At 37.6% G+C, this 15,902-nt stretch overlaps 1 protein-coding gene across 3 annotated transcripts in view; it reads right to left on the minus strand.

Moving 5' to 3' along the window:
- Nucleotides 1-13,870, minus strand: part of lpin1a (lipin 1a) — a 32,647-nt gene extending 18,777 nt beyond the window's left edge. For 2 of the 3 annotated variants that reach the window (XR_010544384.2, XM_065288328.2), the window contains exons 1-4: nt 13,691-13,870; nt 2,933-3,133; nt 1,613-1,708; nt 254-555 (exon numbers count right to left, since the gene is read on the minus strand). Coding sequence is in view for 2 of the 3 variants with exons in the window: in XM_065288328.2 (XP_065144400.2) it covers nt 254-555; nt 1,613-1,708; nt 2,933-3,133; nt 13,691-13,759 (668 nt within the window). In the remaining variant the exon portion in view is untranslated. Of the gene's footprint in view, nt 1-253; nt 556-1,612; nt 1,709-2,932; nt 3,134-5,227; nt 5,394-13,690 lie in introns of those variants that run through there. The other variant, XM_065288329.2, reaches the window with a different exon arrangement.
- Between the last annotated feature and the right edge of the window lie 2,032 nt (nt 13,871-15,902).

The following is a 15,902-nucleotide window of genomic DNA, read 5'->3' on the forward strand; positions in this document are numbered from 1 at the left end:
TCTATTTTAACTGAAAGCGCTCACTGTATGTTTGGTAAAGGGGGTGAGTACCAGAAGCTCGTTTAGATTTAAAGGTACAGAGTCGGACACAAAAACAGTGTGTTTTGCTTCCACCCAAATAGAGGCATTTTGGGCATGCTATAATCAATTATCTGTGGGGTATTTTGAGCTGAAACTTTACAGACACATTCTGGGCACACCTGAGACTTATTTTACATGTTGTGTAAATAATTGGCATAATTTAAGGTCTGACCTGCTTCCTCTAGCTTCCAGGTCATCTTCAGAACTCAAGTCTATTGTAAACATGTCCTCATCTTCTGAAAAGTCTTCGGTTTCCTCTCGCTTCATGCTGTCCACTTTATATTTCCTCCTCTTCTTCCTCCTTTTCTTCATCATTGAGCTGTCACCAGAGGCCTGACCAGGGCCCAGCGTTTCAAAGGTGTTTCCGGTTCCAGATTCAGACAGTCGGGTTGTGCCTTTTCCCATCTGGGCCTGCATCAGCGCAGAGCCTTCTGAAATTATAGGCGATGTAGCCAAGTGGGATGGCACCATCTCCTATGAAAAGAGCAGCAACAACAGCATGAAATATGTTGTTATGATCTTGAGAAACCAAAATTAGACCAAATTTAATATCACAACACCGTGACTTTAATGCCTTGTGACTGGTCTTTCCATGTCTCATTACAACCAAACACATGCACGTGTACCCCAAAGCCCTGGCTTAGTGAGACTGCCCATGTCTGTGACAGCAGCAAAGAGCCACATAGATGATAAGCTGTTTGTCTGCCAACATTGTCAGTACATGAGACTATTTAATATAAGTAGAATGACCACTACCAATACTAACTATCCTAAGTATCATCAACAGGATAAAAATAGACTTGCTGACTATAGTCAACAGCAGAGACCATCACAACACATGACTACAGTGGAAAAACAACTTGTGTCTGCAATGAGGAAAACAGTTTGGCAGAAGTGGGCCAAAATTGGGCCAATATTGAAAACCCTGATGTAGGGAACAATGCAGAAACGGCTAGAAAGTGTTTTCAAATGTTTCCAGACAAGTTTCATAAAACATTCCCTCATCTGCTATTGTCTGACAAAGCAGGTAATCCCACCCTAAAATGTTTTTTTTATTTACTAACACAATGTAAGGTCTAGTTTGTGATAAAGAGATCACGGCATAAATAACTCTCTCATAGACACCACAATCCTTCAAGTGCCACATGATCGCCAGGGGCAGTAATTCTAGCAATTTCCGCATGCAGTATACCTCAGCAGATATTTATCTCAGGCATTTGTGCTTGTGATTAGCACCTATCTATCTTTGGGTCAAGGCATAATGAGGAAAATTTGAAGGACAAAGGTTCGCAGCATTCGGCTTTTGTCTGGTGCGTTGCTTTGGTCTGATTGGTCAGAGTGGTAGGAAGTTTGGTTGGAGGGGTCCGTTTCGTTGCAATGGTCAAGAGGGTCCGTAACAGAATGTACACAGTGAGATTGTTTCAGATTTCATGGTATGACACTCACAAGGGAACTTCAACGCCTCATGTTACTCGCAATGACCCCTGGCTGACAAAACAACGCTGCATGATTTATTGTTTGGAGTACTTACCTCATCATTTTCTGTTTCTTCAACAAAGAATGCCTCGCCATTCTCACCAAGTTTCATGTGTAAACTGACCGGCTCCCCATTTATCTCAATGTCAACCTGAGGAGAGGGACCATAAAATGCTGTCAGTGTAATAAACACAATTTGTATCAGTAAGCCATGTGCGACACAGAGGCATTGACAGTGCTAATTTTGTCTCATCTTCAAACAGCTGCTTATTTTTTCTCAAGCATTTAAAGTGGCGACGCAACTTGCATATCTCATATCGCTAACTTAATGTTTATGTTGACATCAATGACTTGATCCTGACGTTAAACAGGATTTCCATGACTTCCCACAATGTTAAAAAACGTCTCAAAGTCAAAGGAAACCAAACAACCTTTATAACTTTAATATTAAGTGAGAAAGGTCATGTCAAAGATTGAAATCAGTAAGTGAAATCAAACTTTGATGCTACTCTAATCTCAAAACAGACAGCAGGGTTCCCACACCTTAGTTAACTTCAAATTCAAGGACCTTTCAAGGACTTTCCAGGTCCAATACCCTCAAATTCAAGGAATAAATGTGGGGTCACATTTCAAGTGAGAGCAAGGTTACATTGTGTTACCTTTTAAGATACATTGTTACAGTTCCCTTTCAAGGGAACTCGCGCTGCGTCACTGCGGTGACACTTTGGGGAAGCTTCCAGGTGTAAGTGCGTCTGAATGTGTATATCAAATTCAACCATTGGTGAGGCTTAACGATAAAGACATGGTGACGCGGGAGCCAGGAAGTATATCGCTACCTGAAATATTGCCAAAGACGGCATTATAGGGACGCAGAAAGTATGGCAAGGGAGACGCAGCGTCTCGTTCCCTTCTCAGGGAACAACAGTTACATACTTAACCAGAGACATTTTCATGTGTCAAACACAACTATGCAAAAAAGCATTTTGATATGAATCATCATTCGCATACAGAAGATATAAGCATTTTAAGCGAACAGTTTAGCACGTGTGCTTAAAAGTCTAGAATTTTTATGATATTATCCTACACTACACAGGGAATAATATGGATTCTTTTCCAGAAAACTTCTAGCATAAAATAGATTCAAGCACTTTCAATGACCTGTATCTATGTATGTATATTTTCAAAAACTTCCCAGGGCCTTGAATTTTTTTCCCAGATTCACAAACTTTCAAGGATTTCAAGGACCCGTGGTAACCCTGAGACAGGGTCACGTGTTATCTAAATGTAGGACGGTTTAACAAAAAAAGTTAAATATGCAGGATCTTACACTCCTTAAATATTATACACCTCAAAACATGCTTGCGCCTGCGCTTACCACTTTCTCCCGGGAGCGCAGCACACCCATCTTTCCAAATCGAACATGGAAAGGGGAGCACTGCAATGAGCCATCGGACTGACGCACCACAATGACATCAATACAGCCGGACAGGGTGGCAGGGTTCAGGCCTCTGTACAGCTCCTTCACCTGCACGAATACCTGACCGGCAAGCTGACCCACGTAGTTCATGGTCTGACTCTGAAATGTAGAGATATTACATCAATTTTTGTATTGGGTGTACATAACTGAAACTATCGTAAATCGACAGCATCTTAAAATCCATTATTTTTTCTTGTGGTTTATTGATATAAAAATATCAGTGTGCTCTGTGAGAGAATAATATCTTAAAGGGGCCATGGTATTAAAATCTGACTTTTTCCATGTTTAAGTGCTACTGTATGATTGGGTCCCCAGTGCTTCTATCAACCTAGAAAATGTGAAAAAGATCAACCCAGTAACTTAGTTTTGGTAAACTATTCTCTACAAGCACATGAAAAAAACGGTCGTTGAAATTTCGCTCTCCTTATGATGTCATAAGGAGCTCTTATTATAATAATACTGCCCCTTAATCTGCACTATCCAATCACAACACTGCCATTTAGTGCCGAGAAAAAGAGAGAGAGAGATAAAGTAATTCACAGCACAGTTGAGTTTCAATTGCAACAAACCACCATCATTGTGATCAGTGTTTGAACTTCATCCGCTCATTTGAATTTTAAAGGACACACCCAAAATGGCACATTTTTGCACACACCTACAAAGTGGCAATTTTAACATGCTATAATAAATTATCTATATGGTATTTTGAGCTAAAACTTCACATATGTGCTCTGGGGACACCAAAGATTTATTTGACATCTTGTTGTTCTAAACTTGAAGTATGAATTTTTTTATTCTGATGAACACAAAAGAAGATATTTTGATAAATGATGGTAAGCACACAACTGATTGTAACCATTGACTTCCATAATAGGAAAACAAATATTATGGAAGTATTGTGATAAATGATGAAAAAGATATTTTGATAAATGATGGTAAGGACACAGTTAACGGTACCCATTGAATTCCATCATATTTGTTTTTCCTACTATGGAAGTCAATGGTTACCATCAACTGTGTGCTTACCATCATTTATCAAAATATATATATTTTGTGTTCATCAGAAAAATAAATTAATACAGGTTTAGAACAACATGAGGATGAGAAAATTATGACAAAATTTTCATTTTTGGGTAAACTTTCCCTTTAAAATATTTTTTATCTTTGTTATTGTCATGTAACAATACATATTTCTTTGTAGTAAAGACAAACAAGTTTTTTGTGGTCAAGTGTTTGTGTGCATGAGTGACTTTTTATAATTGTAGCATAATAATTTGGTGATTGACATACAGTATACTCAGTACTGCATTTCTACAATATAAACAGGTTTCTATTGCGCAACACAAGGTTTGATGTATAAGAAAAACCTGCAGAACAAAAAAAGCTTTCGTGCTTAACCAAAGATCATGTTAACATTTTTAGGTAAAAGGTAAAATTAATATTTGTGGTAAAAATTGTTTCCACTGCATTTAAGTATTTAATAATGAGAGACTCTCAATCTGCTTCAAGGGATAATTACAAATGTCAGTACTAAAAACATACTTTCTATGATATATTAATGCACTCTACTCTTCATGTACATTACAGTTTTCATGCAGAAGCTTGTGTAAATTAGACAAGACATGACTGGCAAGTTTTTGGCATTAAGGGGAGGGGAAAGTCATTACATATGCATTTTCTTAGGACAATCTACCAACCTAAAATGCAAGCCAATAACTCACCCAAAAGATGTAACCCTGGGGCTCTGTAAAAAATCTTTAAATAAGTCTTTACTGTTCAGTATCTCATAACAAAATTAAAATGCGGATACAAAATAGACTAATTTGAGTAAATGCATAAGTCAAATATGGTTGTATTGTATTTGACTGACATGCTTACTAATTCTGCTGTTAGATACTGGTGTCAATAATAGCACATGCATCAAAATGTACTAAACTGACAGGACATCATGAAAAGAGATGCTTTTTATGTAAAATGCAGTTTTGTTGCAGAAACTGTACAGTATGTCACGCGCACAGTTATGGTCCTGACCCTTCCGATGAATTATACTGTAAACACTCATCCACTGTGCTATAATAACATATATATATAAACTACGTATCCATACGAACATGCACGTTTGTTAAGTGATGAAAATAAACAGGATAAAAAAATAAGAGGCGAGAGAGCGATAAAATGAACCGTGATACGTACAGTACGTGGGATGCTGCGGACGCGTTATGATGTCACAGCCATTGAAGATCATCGATATCCTCATATCCTGCTGCTGATGTCCGTGTGATTTTAAATTTAACACACTGTGTGAGTGATCAACGCCTGTGTGTGTTGATGTTTTTTATAGTAGGGTGGACACCGCTTGCAGTGAGTAGCAGCCTCTGTATATGACGTCACATTTAACCCCTAGCGTCGCGTTTCGGTGGTGCGGATACTTACGTCGGGACCCAGTCGACCAATCAAACACATTGTTTACGCGTGCTAAAAGACGCATCGCGCTTATTTACATAGCAGACGTTATTATTTTAGTTTTTTCTGATGTATTGTTCACGTTCAGCAGTGTTTCTGTACCTCAACTGCTACTAATGCGTCGTAACGTTAGGTTGGTTAAATGCACTAAATAAACAATGTATAATGTAATAAATTGTGATTTATACACACTTTAATATAATTATCAATCTTATTCATTAAAAAACACAAAATTAGACCAATTAATAATGAATTATATTTTTATCCTGATTTTAAATTTGTCGTTATAAAATATTGATTACACGCAATGCATAGCTGCACTGTGCGCGCACACGACGCTCACGTGGCATGCAGGAAAGCATTAAAGCGACTCCACCGCCAATGAAATGTTTACAAAAGCATTTATATCTGTGGCTGTAAGTCTAACAGGACTGTTAGGGAAATGATGTGGCTGTTGGTTAAGTGGTTATTATTTTTTCGTCATCACATGCTGTCAAATTGAAGTTTCTTTTTTTTTGATTGCTAAGCAATTTAATGTCTGTAAAATCTGATGAATACAGTGTGTGCATATATAATCCAAAAATAAAAAGAAGAATTGGGCCAGAAATTTTTTGCAGTTATTTATTTAGTTTAATTTCATTTAATGGTTTGCAATGCTGTGATAAAAGCAATGTGCACAAATGTGTATCTCTTGCTAATTTCCTGGTAATACAATTCATTACAAAAAGTATAATAACAGTACCATATGGTAACACTGTGGTACTTTGATATATATCATATAACATAAAGTATATTTTGTTTTTTACATGTATTTTTGCATTATATTTTATTTAACTACCTTGATTTTTTGTAAGTGAATGTGTACAGTAATACACTGGATGGTAACACATACCTGTAGGCTAGAAACATGGTGGTAGCATTTGGTTTTTGCTATGATTTGTTACTAAATAAATAAAAATAATAAATTGATGTATATCCGAAGGCCTAATACTATCACCTGTCTGTGTTAAGATGCAGCCTGGATGATATGTAGGCCTGTTAGATGTTATTTGTACAGCAAACAGCATAAATTCTTCTCATTCTAGCATGCTGTATAGCTACAGTAGTGTAGTATGGTTACCCCAGCGGCCTTAAATAGTTTAACTTGGAATAAAGTTTCAGTGTGTGCTTTCACTGTATATGCATGGGAAAAACCTCAGAAACTGCATGCTAAAGAAGACTCAGGCATGCACGGGTGGGTGGGAGTGTGTGTTTTTCAATGAAACACTATTCAGGCAATGGACAACCAGAGATTCTGGTCTAATGAAACTTTGCAAGAACTGGCCAGCTCTCTGGTTACACAACATTTTTATTTCATCATGATTTGTTGATTCCTCCGCAGGGTAAGCCAGCACACTAGAGTGCATTCCAGATACTCCGGGTGGGTTTCTAGGAACTGGACAATGGAGTTTAGAGGGTCTGGGGTTTAAAGAGTTTATTCACTTCTCCATTGAAGAATAAAACGCTCACATTTATTTATTTCCTTATGCATGCATTTATGCATTTCTTAAGTAGTCGTGACATAGCATTTCACTACTTTTTGTGCATTATTCATTAAAAGTGGGGTTTTTTTGCATATTATGTCATCTGCAAAAATTGCACTGGAAAAGAACAGATCCAATATGTCTTTGCACTGTCTAGTTGTAAATAAGATCTTATCTACCCTAAAGCCCATATAGCCTCCATAGGGCTCTGTACATTTCACTCAGTAAGCTAAGCATGTGACTCATCTTGGAAATACATTCCCAAGAACACCCTCACGTGGGGTAAGGGGGAGTCACCAGGGATGGGCTTTCATCCACCAATCAGAAACCAGAGTGGGCTGGGCTGATACAGATGGCATGTGGGCTTGTGAGTTAAAGTGCTGACCTTACTATTGTACGAGAAAAGAGTGACAGCGACTCCCGTGAAGTGAGGCCTGTTTTTTGCATCACCCTTTGTGTTTATGATGTCCCAGGACAGCATGTACCATTTAAGCAGTTAAACAAGATCCTGATCAGTTTGCGTAACAGATCATAAACACAGCTGAAAATGTACTTGAGAATCCCACGAGATAACAATACACATCAAAGTGTGTAACCCTATTTACAAATTTAATAGGTTATATAGTAGGTTAAACTCTATTAGTAAATACTATTGTTGCAAAAAAAAGGTTATTGTGTAATGTTGGTTAAATTATTCAATAATAATAAAAAAATCGTTAAAGTCTTGCCTGAGTAGAAATTTTAGTATATATTTTATAAGTTGGCTAATTCATATGAATTCATACGAAGTTAATCATGCAAAAACGTACGATTCTCATGAAAAAAACAACAACGAAACCCAACCCCTATCTCCGCACCTAACCCCAACGTCAAAGGGATCAAGGCAAATCGTACAAAAACCTACGAATGAATTAATACGAATTAGCCAACTCGTATAATATGTACGAATTCTCAGCGTTGATTTTAGTAAAGAACTTGACCAAGCTATGATGTCTGTACATATACAAGTGCTTTCGATGCAATTTTGTAAGAAAAATATCCATATTTTAAACTTTATAATAAGCAGTGTTGGGTAAGTTACTCCAAAAAAGTAATTAACTACTAGTTACCAATTCCTTTTTAAATCCTATTCAGTAAATGATAGGCATGATACGGCTCAAATAAATCAGATAAAAGTACATGAATTAGCCCAGTTCTCACTATTCCATTTTCTTAAAAGAACTTTTAAACCACAACTTCTCGTCTAGATCCGGTCGTGATGCGCCAGCGTGACCCCTTGCAATACGTCATGACGTCAAGAGGTCACAGAGGACGAACGCGAAACTCGCCCCAGTGTTTACAAGTGTTGAGAAAGAGGACCGTTCCGATGTTGTTGTATGTGGAATGATACTAATTAATGTATTTGTGTCAGTTTATTGTTTACAATGGTCTGCAAATGCGCGTTTCATATATGTAACACGTGACCTCTCTACGTCACTACGCATTTACGTTATGTCACGCAGGAAAGGACCTAGACAAGAAGTTGTGGTTTAAAAGTGGATATTTGTTATTTTTCTTGTCAAAAATGACAATCGTTTTGCTAGATAAGACCCTTATGCCTCGTTTGGGATCGTTTAGTGTCCTTTGAAACTCTGTTGAAAAAAACTGTTAAGTGTTGAGTTAAGTGTTAAATGTTGGGCTCTATTAAAGTCCATTAAAATGAGAAAAATCCTGCAATGTTTTCCTCAAAAAACATAATTTCTTCTCGACTGAACAAAGAAAGACATCAACATTTTGGATGATATGGTGGTGAGTAAATTATCTGGATTTTTTTTTTTTTTGAAAATGGACTATTCCTTTAACTAACTATTAACTCAATATACTCCTAATTACTGCTTATTAATACTTAGTAGCAGTTGTTAAGTTTAAGTAGTGGTAGGAATTGGGTAGGATTAAGGATGTAAAATAAGGTTTAAGAATCAAACATTAATATGTGCTTTTTACATACTAATAAACAGCCAATATCTCAGTAATATTAATGCTAATAATCAACCAGTTTATAGTGAGAATTGGAAACTACACTGTGTTACCATTTTTCTTATTAACTCACCAATGTATTTAAATGAGAAAGATATAAAAAAACATGCATTTTAACATTACACTTTAAATTTTGATGTAAAATCACAGTTGCCGCAACACATGCTCCGGTCTTGCATAAACGTAATTGGCTGGCTCGCACTAGGTTATTTGCGTAAGGCGATCTGATTGGCTGATGCATGCATTGGCGCTTGAAAAGTTGAGAAATGTACTTTTGCCGCAAGCAACGGCAGTGACGCGACATTGACGGATCCACAATTTGCATAATGCATGACGTCACCCATTAAAAGTAAATGAAAAGTGTTAACTCTTTCGCCCCTTGTGAATCTACCGCAAAACTCTCTCATCGTCCAAGAGTCCAAAATGGCGTTGTTACCGGAAGCTAGTTATTATAGTTTATAAAGTTTCAAATATGGATATTTTCCTTACAAAATGGCATCGAATACCAGCAGAAGACCTTTTTTAACCCCTTGAAGCTGTGTGGATTAAGTCTATGAAGCATAAATGCATTTTTGGGGGGTTTAGAGTAAGAAATTGTTCCCTGATCCCTGTGTGGATTACCCTGTGTGATCCCTGTTTTACACCATTATTAAGCTTGGAAGAGCACGGACATTTACTAAAACTAGATATGCAATTCCCAAGGAATTACCAGTGCATGAAAATGCTAAAAGTTGATTGCCAGAAATGTAAAAGAAATTTAGTCTAGTAGTTTACCTTGCTGTTGACATGTTTTAGTGTGAAGCTAGCATGATTTAAAAAAGTTATCATGATGAAATATGATGCTAGCATGATTAGCATGATTCAGCATGACGTGAGCATGATGCTAGCATGATTAGCATGAAGCTAGCATGAAGCTAGCATGACTAGCATGAAGCTAGCATGATGCTAGCATGACTAGCATGAAGCTAACATGATGCTAGCATGATTAGCATGAAGCTAGCATGATTAGCATGAAGCTAACATGATGTTAGCATGATTAGCATGAAGCTAGCATGATGCTAGCATGATTAGCATGAAGCTAGCATGATGCTAGCATGATTAGCATGAAGCTAGCATGATGTTAGCATGATTAGCATGAAGCTAGCATGATGCTAACATGATTAGCATGATGCTAGCATGATTAGCATGATGCTAGCATGAAGTTAGCACAATGCTAGCATGAAGCTAGCACGATGCTAGCATTATTAGCATGAAGCTAGCACAATGCTAGCATGATTAGCATGAAGCTAGCACGATGCTAGCATGATTAGCATGAAGCTAGCACGATGCTAGCATGATTAGCATTAAGCTAGCACGATGCTAGCATGATTAGCATGAAGCTAGCATGATTAGCATGAAGCTAACACGATGCTAGCATGATTACCATGAAGCTAGCATGAAGCTAGCATGACTAGCATGAAGCTAGCATGAAGCTAGCATGATTAGCATGACGTTAGCATGATGCTAGCATGACGTTAGCATGATGCTAGCATGATGTTAGCATGACGTTAGCATGATGTTAGCATGACTAGCATGAAGCTAGCATGAAGCTAGCATGACTAGCATGAAGCTAGCATGATGCTAGCATGATTAGCATGAAGCTAGCATGATGCTAGCATGATTAGCATGAAGCTAGCATGATGCTAGCATGATAAGCATGAAGCTAGCACGATGCTAGCATGATTAGCATGAAGCTAGCACGATGCTAGCATGATTAGCATGAAGCTAGCACGATGCTAGCATGATTAGCATGAAGCTAGCACGATGTTAGCATGATTAGCATGAAGCTAGCATGATGTCAACATGATTAGCATGATGCTAGCATGATTAGCATGATGCTAGCATGAAGCTAGCACGATGCTAGCATGATTAGCATGAAGTTAGCACGATGCTAGCATGATTAGCATGAAGCTAGCACGATGCTAGCATGATTAGCATGAAGCTAGCACGATGCTAGTATGATTAGCATGAAGCTAGCATGATGTTATCATGATTAGCATAAAGCTAACATGATGTTAGTATGATTAGCATGAAGCTAGCATAATTTGCATGAAGCTAGCATGATGCTAACATGATTACCATGAAGTTAGCATGAATTTAGCATGAAATTAGCATGATCCTAACATTATTAGCATGATGCTAGCATGATTAAGATGATGCTAGCATGATTAGCATGAAGCTATCATGATTTAGCATGAAGCTAACAAGATTTAACATGAAGCTAGCATGATTTAACATTAAGTTAGCAAGATTTATTATAAAATTAGCATAAAGCTAGCATGAAACTAGCACGAAGCTAGCATGACTTAGCATGAAGCTAGCATGAAGCTAATATGACCCAAAGACCCGACCCCCATGTCTCTATGATGTCCGGATCCAGAGATATAAGGCTTTGTTTATTATGTTGCTAGGCTGCTCATATTTGGTTGCTAGGGGCGTGGCTTAATACCTCAATAAGGATGGTGAGAGACTGATTGGATGCCTGAGTAAAATGAGCCCACCCCCATGTCTCTGTGACACTGTGCTGCAAAGATATCCATCTGGGCATTTTATAATGGCAGTCTATGGGAGATGTTGCTAGGGTGCCCAAAATGGTTGCTAGGGGCGTGGCTTGATAGCTCAATAAGGATCCTAAGGGACTGATTGGATGCCTGAGTAAAATGAGCCCACCCCCATGTCTCTATGACACTGCGCTGCAAAGATATCCCATTCGGGACGTTTTTAGTTCCTTATATGGGCATGATTCCTGCCCCATTATAAGTCTATGGGGAAATTTGGGGACCTCTTACACCCCAGGGGTACAACTTACACCCCATTGTGAGGTATGTTCTTACAGAGCCTGCCAGCCTCTTCAAATGTGGCAAGTCACAAGTTTCTGTGAAATCCTAGGTCTGAGCTACGACTCGTCAAAGTTTGTCGCAATGTTAAGTCTATGGGATTTTTCGGCTGCTTTTTCGCCCCTGGGGCGTAGACCGTACCCCCGATTGCTTATAAAAGTCATAGCACACTATTCCCGAATAGTCCGCACGTTTGAGAGTTTGAATGAAGTTTCTAAGTTAAACGGTTCGAGCCGTATTAATTGCGGAAATTTGGTTGGAAGAATAATAATAATAATAATAATAAAAAGCCCAGTAAGAACAGTACAGCGCATTTTCAATGCACTGTAATAACTTAAAACGTGCTCGTCTGAAAGATGATAAACATGTGTATCTCAGATTTTTGAGGGTGAGTAAATATTATGCTGTAATTTCAATATTTGTCTGAAGTATCCCTTTAACTGTGTGATCTAAAGCAGTGGTTCCCAAACTTTTTTAGTGTGCGGCCCCCTTTGTGTACGGCGCATTGCTTTGCGGCCCCCCGTGACAAAAAACTGTTCTAAAACTTGTGCTTTTGGTTAGTAGCCTTATTTTTTTTATTTAATTACACAGAATTCATGACAAATTAATGTATTTCATTAAATGTCATAAAACTGGGCCCCCCTGGCATCATCTCGCGCCCCCCTGAAAATCACTGATCTAGTATTAAAATCCGCAGATTTACATTTGAGGTACCTGAGCTCTAAGATCCAAAATATAGTACTTAATTTCAAAATAGACCACAACAAATGCTGCCCTGATTCAATCAAACTACAAATGACATTCACAACATACACTGCCAGAATAAATGTTCCCTAGCTGTTAATTGGGCAATGCTCTTTCAAAAGCACCTTTGCACCTAAAGATTTCACACTAGGACGTGTAGAGGTACAGTACATACTGGTACCAAAGAGTACAGATTAGTACCTCAATACATATTGGTACAAAATGTATATATTTGTTCCCTCTGGGCCTTTTTAAAGGGTACTTCCCCTTGTTGTTCACCTTGGGACCATGTTTTGACCACGTTAAATGTCCTGACAGGAATGGTTTTATTGTTAAAATATAACAGCACTGATTATGCACACGACCTTCACTGACTTCTAATGTACCCATATACTGTAACTTGTCAAGTTTTTGCCCAAACTTTTTTTAAAAGCATTGCCTTTCCTTTTTTAAAATGGTGGATATACTTACTTAACACAAAAACACAAACATGTTTGAAAACAGGTGCCTTATTAACACATACTGATGACACAAATCTGGTCTGTCTATTTGGAAATGCCTGTGTAACCTGACACAATGACGCAGTCCATGCTCTTTGATTTCAGGTCACATAATACAGACTCTAGAAGCAGCTAAGCCACATGCTCACGGTGTCCCCGCCAAATGACTCTTTCCCCAGTCACACCAGCGACTCAAATCACATGGACATTTGACACTTTTTATGCCAGACGCCAAGCGCTCCTCATATTTCGCAGACTAATGAATAATTTCATAATATAATAAATATGAATCTGATGCGGCCAAGCTGGTCCTAAATGAATAATTTAGTTGAATGCATTATGTGCTTTTTATGACGATTTATTATTTAAATGAGAATCTTATTTATAAGCACATATAATCCACCAACAATGATGCTAAAAGAAAAAAAATACTACTAGAGCTATTCAAAAACCACAAGAACAAGGATTGACATCAAGTCACGTTTTGCTTTAGTCCATTATGCTAAATATAAGGGCAAAGAAAGAATGAATTACCCATGTCCAGCTTGTCTCGCTCTGGTTGAATACTTCATCATATTCTTCCCCTTGATCCTCCGCTATCATGATTCCATAATCCGTCAGGAGCTGAACGCACCCTGATATGTTGAAGGCCTTTCCTAAAACTAGTCTGTCCAAAATGCTTGTGCTAATAACTGAGTGACCATGCTAGCAGTGAACTATATACCGGCCTGATGGTGTTTTTGTACTAATTTTACCAAGCGTGTTCTTGGAATGGTGTCCACAGGAGAAACATGAGAGGGCCTGGCATGAAGAACCTCCAGCGACCAAACCCTCATTCAGACCAACACTTATATAATATATCTACAGTATGTGTATGCATGTACGTATACACACAGTAGGGTTAAAATAACTTAAGCTACAATAAAGTATTGCGTATGAATATCATTACATTAGATAACAAAAACAAAGCAATTGGGATTACCAGGTTATTTTATCACAGCTTAGAACGTGTTTCAACCAATCAGAATGAAGGACGAGAATGGGCCGTTTTATAATATATATAATCTAAACCACTTCATTGTTAAAAGTGAAAAGTTGGTTCAACTTAGGTGTTACCAATTGAAGTAACTTTTTAAAGAGTAACTAAACCCCTGGTCAGAGCCTGACTCCACCCACTGGCAATATTTGAAAAATGCAAGAAAAGTGGGCAGATCCCAACGAAGATAGAGGGGACAAACTAAGCTTGTATCAAGTGTGTGGTGAGATCGTAACAAGGGCGTGGTGAGCTTGAACCTGCTTACGTCACGAGTCATTTTTTGGACCCAACATCCAATGGGAAAATTCAACTGCAGTAGCCACCGTTCAACCTGAAGAGGGCAGCACTCAGACGTTTTTACACCATATATTGTAGTATTGAAACACTTTATATCCAAATGTCAAAAAACTGACTAAAATCAATGAACAGCACTAATAAAGCATCATTCTTACAGATCATTAACTAAAAAAAGTTGGTTTAGGGTTTAGTTACTCTTTAAGTTGAACCAACTTAATTTTTTTTACCTAAAGTGCACTAATGACATCATGGGTCTCTAAAGATACAAGAGTCATGCTAAGGGTTAAAAATATATATCTGATCCCTTTAAGTTAAATGTTAAAATATCTGTCTTCACAAATAAATACATTGCATTGATATTTTGGTGCAGTACTGTGTCCAAATATTTTTCTAGGCCTGCATATTGTACATACAAACATCATATCTACAAATACACACATGACCCTGGATCACTAAAGCAACCATATCCTCAAACACATGTACAATCAAACTGATGCTATACCCGTTACAATTCCCGGGATCTCTTATATCATGTGACATAAGGGTCTAATGTTGTTATTGCTGGGAGTGTCTTCTGTTAGGCCGATCTTTACCCCAACAGGACCTCACAGAATGTACACTTGCAACCCAAGTCACATTTCCTTTAAAGACGATGTCATAAACACATCACGGCACATGATAACAACTTCTGCGTATATCTCCTCTCAGTATAATTATTGTGTAATAGTTATACATTATGATGAATGACTGAATGTATTCTTATATTTCAAATACACACACATGGCCAGCAGATATTGACACATGCATAAAAAGATGTGCAATGAAATTATTGCTTATTTTATAAGTGCATGTTGTTTAAAATTGTTTATTTAAAAATATATATCATGCCAAAATGAGGATGATCCCATATATCCTATACACTGTCAGAAAAAAAGGTTTAAAACTGTACCTTTTCTGTCACTGGGGTGGTACCCTTAAAGGTTCAGTTTTGTACCTTTTATAGATATACAACACATTGAAATGTTGTACCTTTTGTGGTACAATATTATACCTTAAGCACCTATTTTGTACCTTTAAAGGTACAGTTAAATGTTTTGTACCACTAACATTTATTTGGTACAAAATTGGTCCTTAAAAGGCACACAATAGGTCTTTAAGGTATAATATTGTACCCCAAAAGGTACAACATTTCAATGTGTTGTATACCCATAAAAGGTACAAAACTGAACCTTTGAGGGTACCACCCCAGTGACAGAAAAGGTACAAATTTAAACCTTTTTTTCTGAAAGTGTATTTGTATGTGTATATCAAATAATATCCTGGCTCTTTCCAGCTTTGTAATGGCAATGGATAGTGCCCCATTTTTAAAGGGGACATAACATAAAAATCAGACTTTTTCCATGTTTAAGTGCT

The sequence above is a fragment of the Paramisgurnus dabryanus genome, chromosome 17 (assembly GCF_030506205.2).
Source record: "Paramisgurnus dabryanus chromosome 17, PD_genome_1.1, whole genome shotgun sequence".
Taxonomy (NCBI): Eukaryota; Metazoa; Chordata; class Actinopteri; order Cypriniformes; family Cobitidae; genus Paramisgurnus; species Paramisgurnus dabryanus.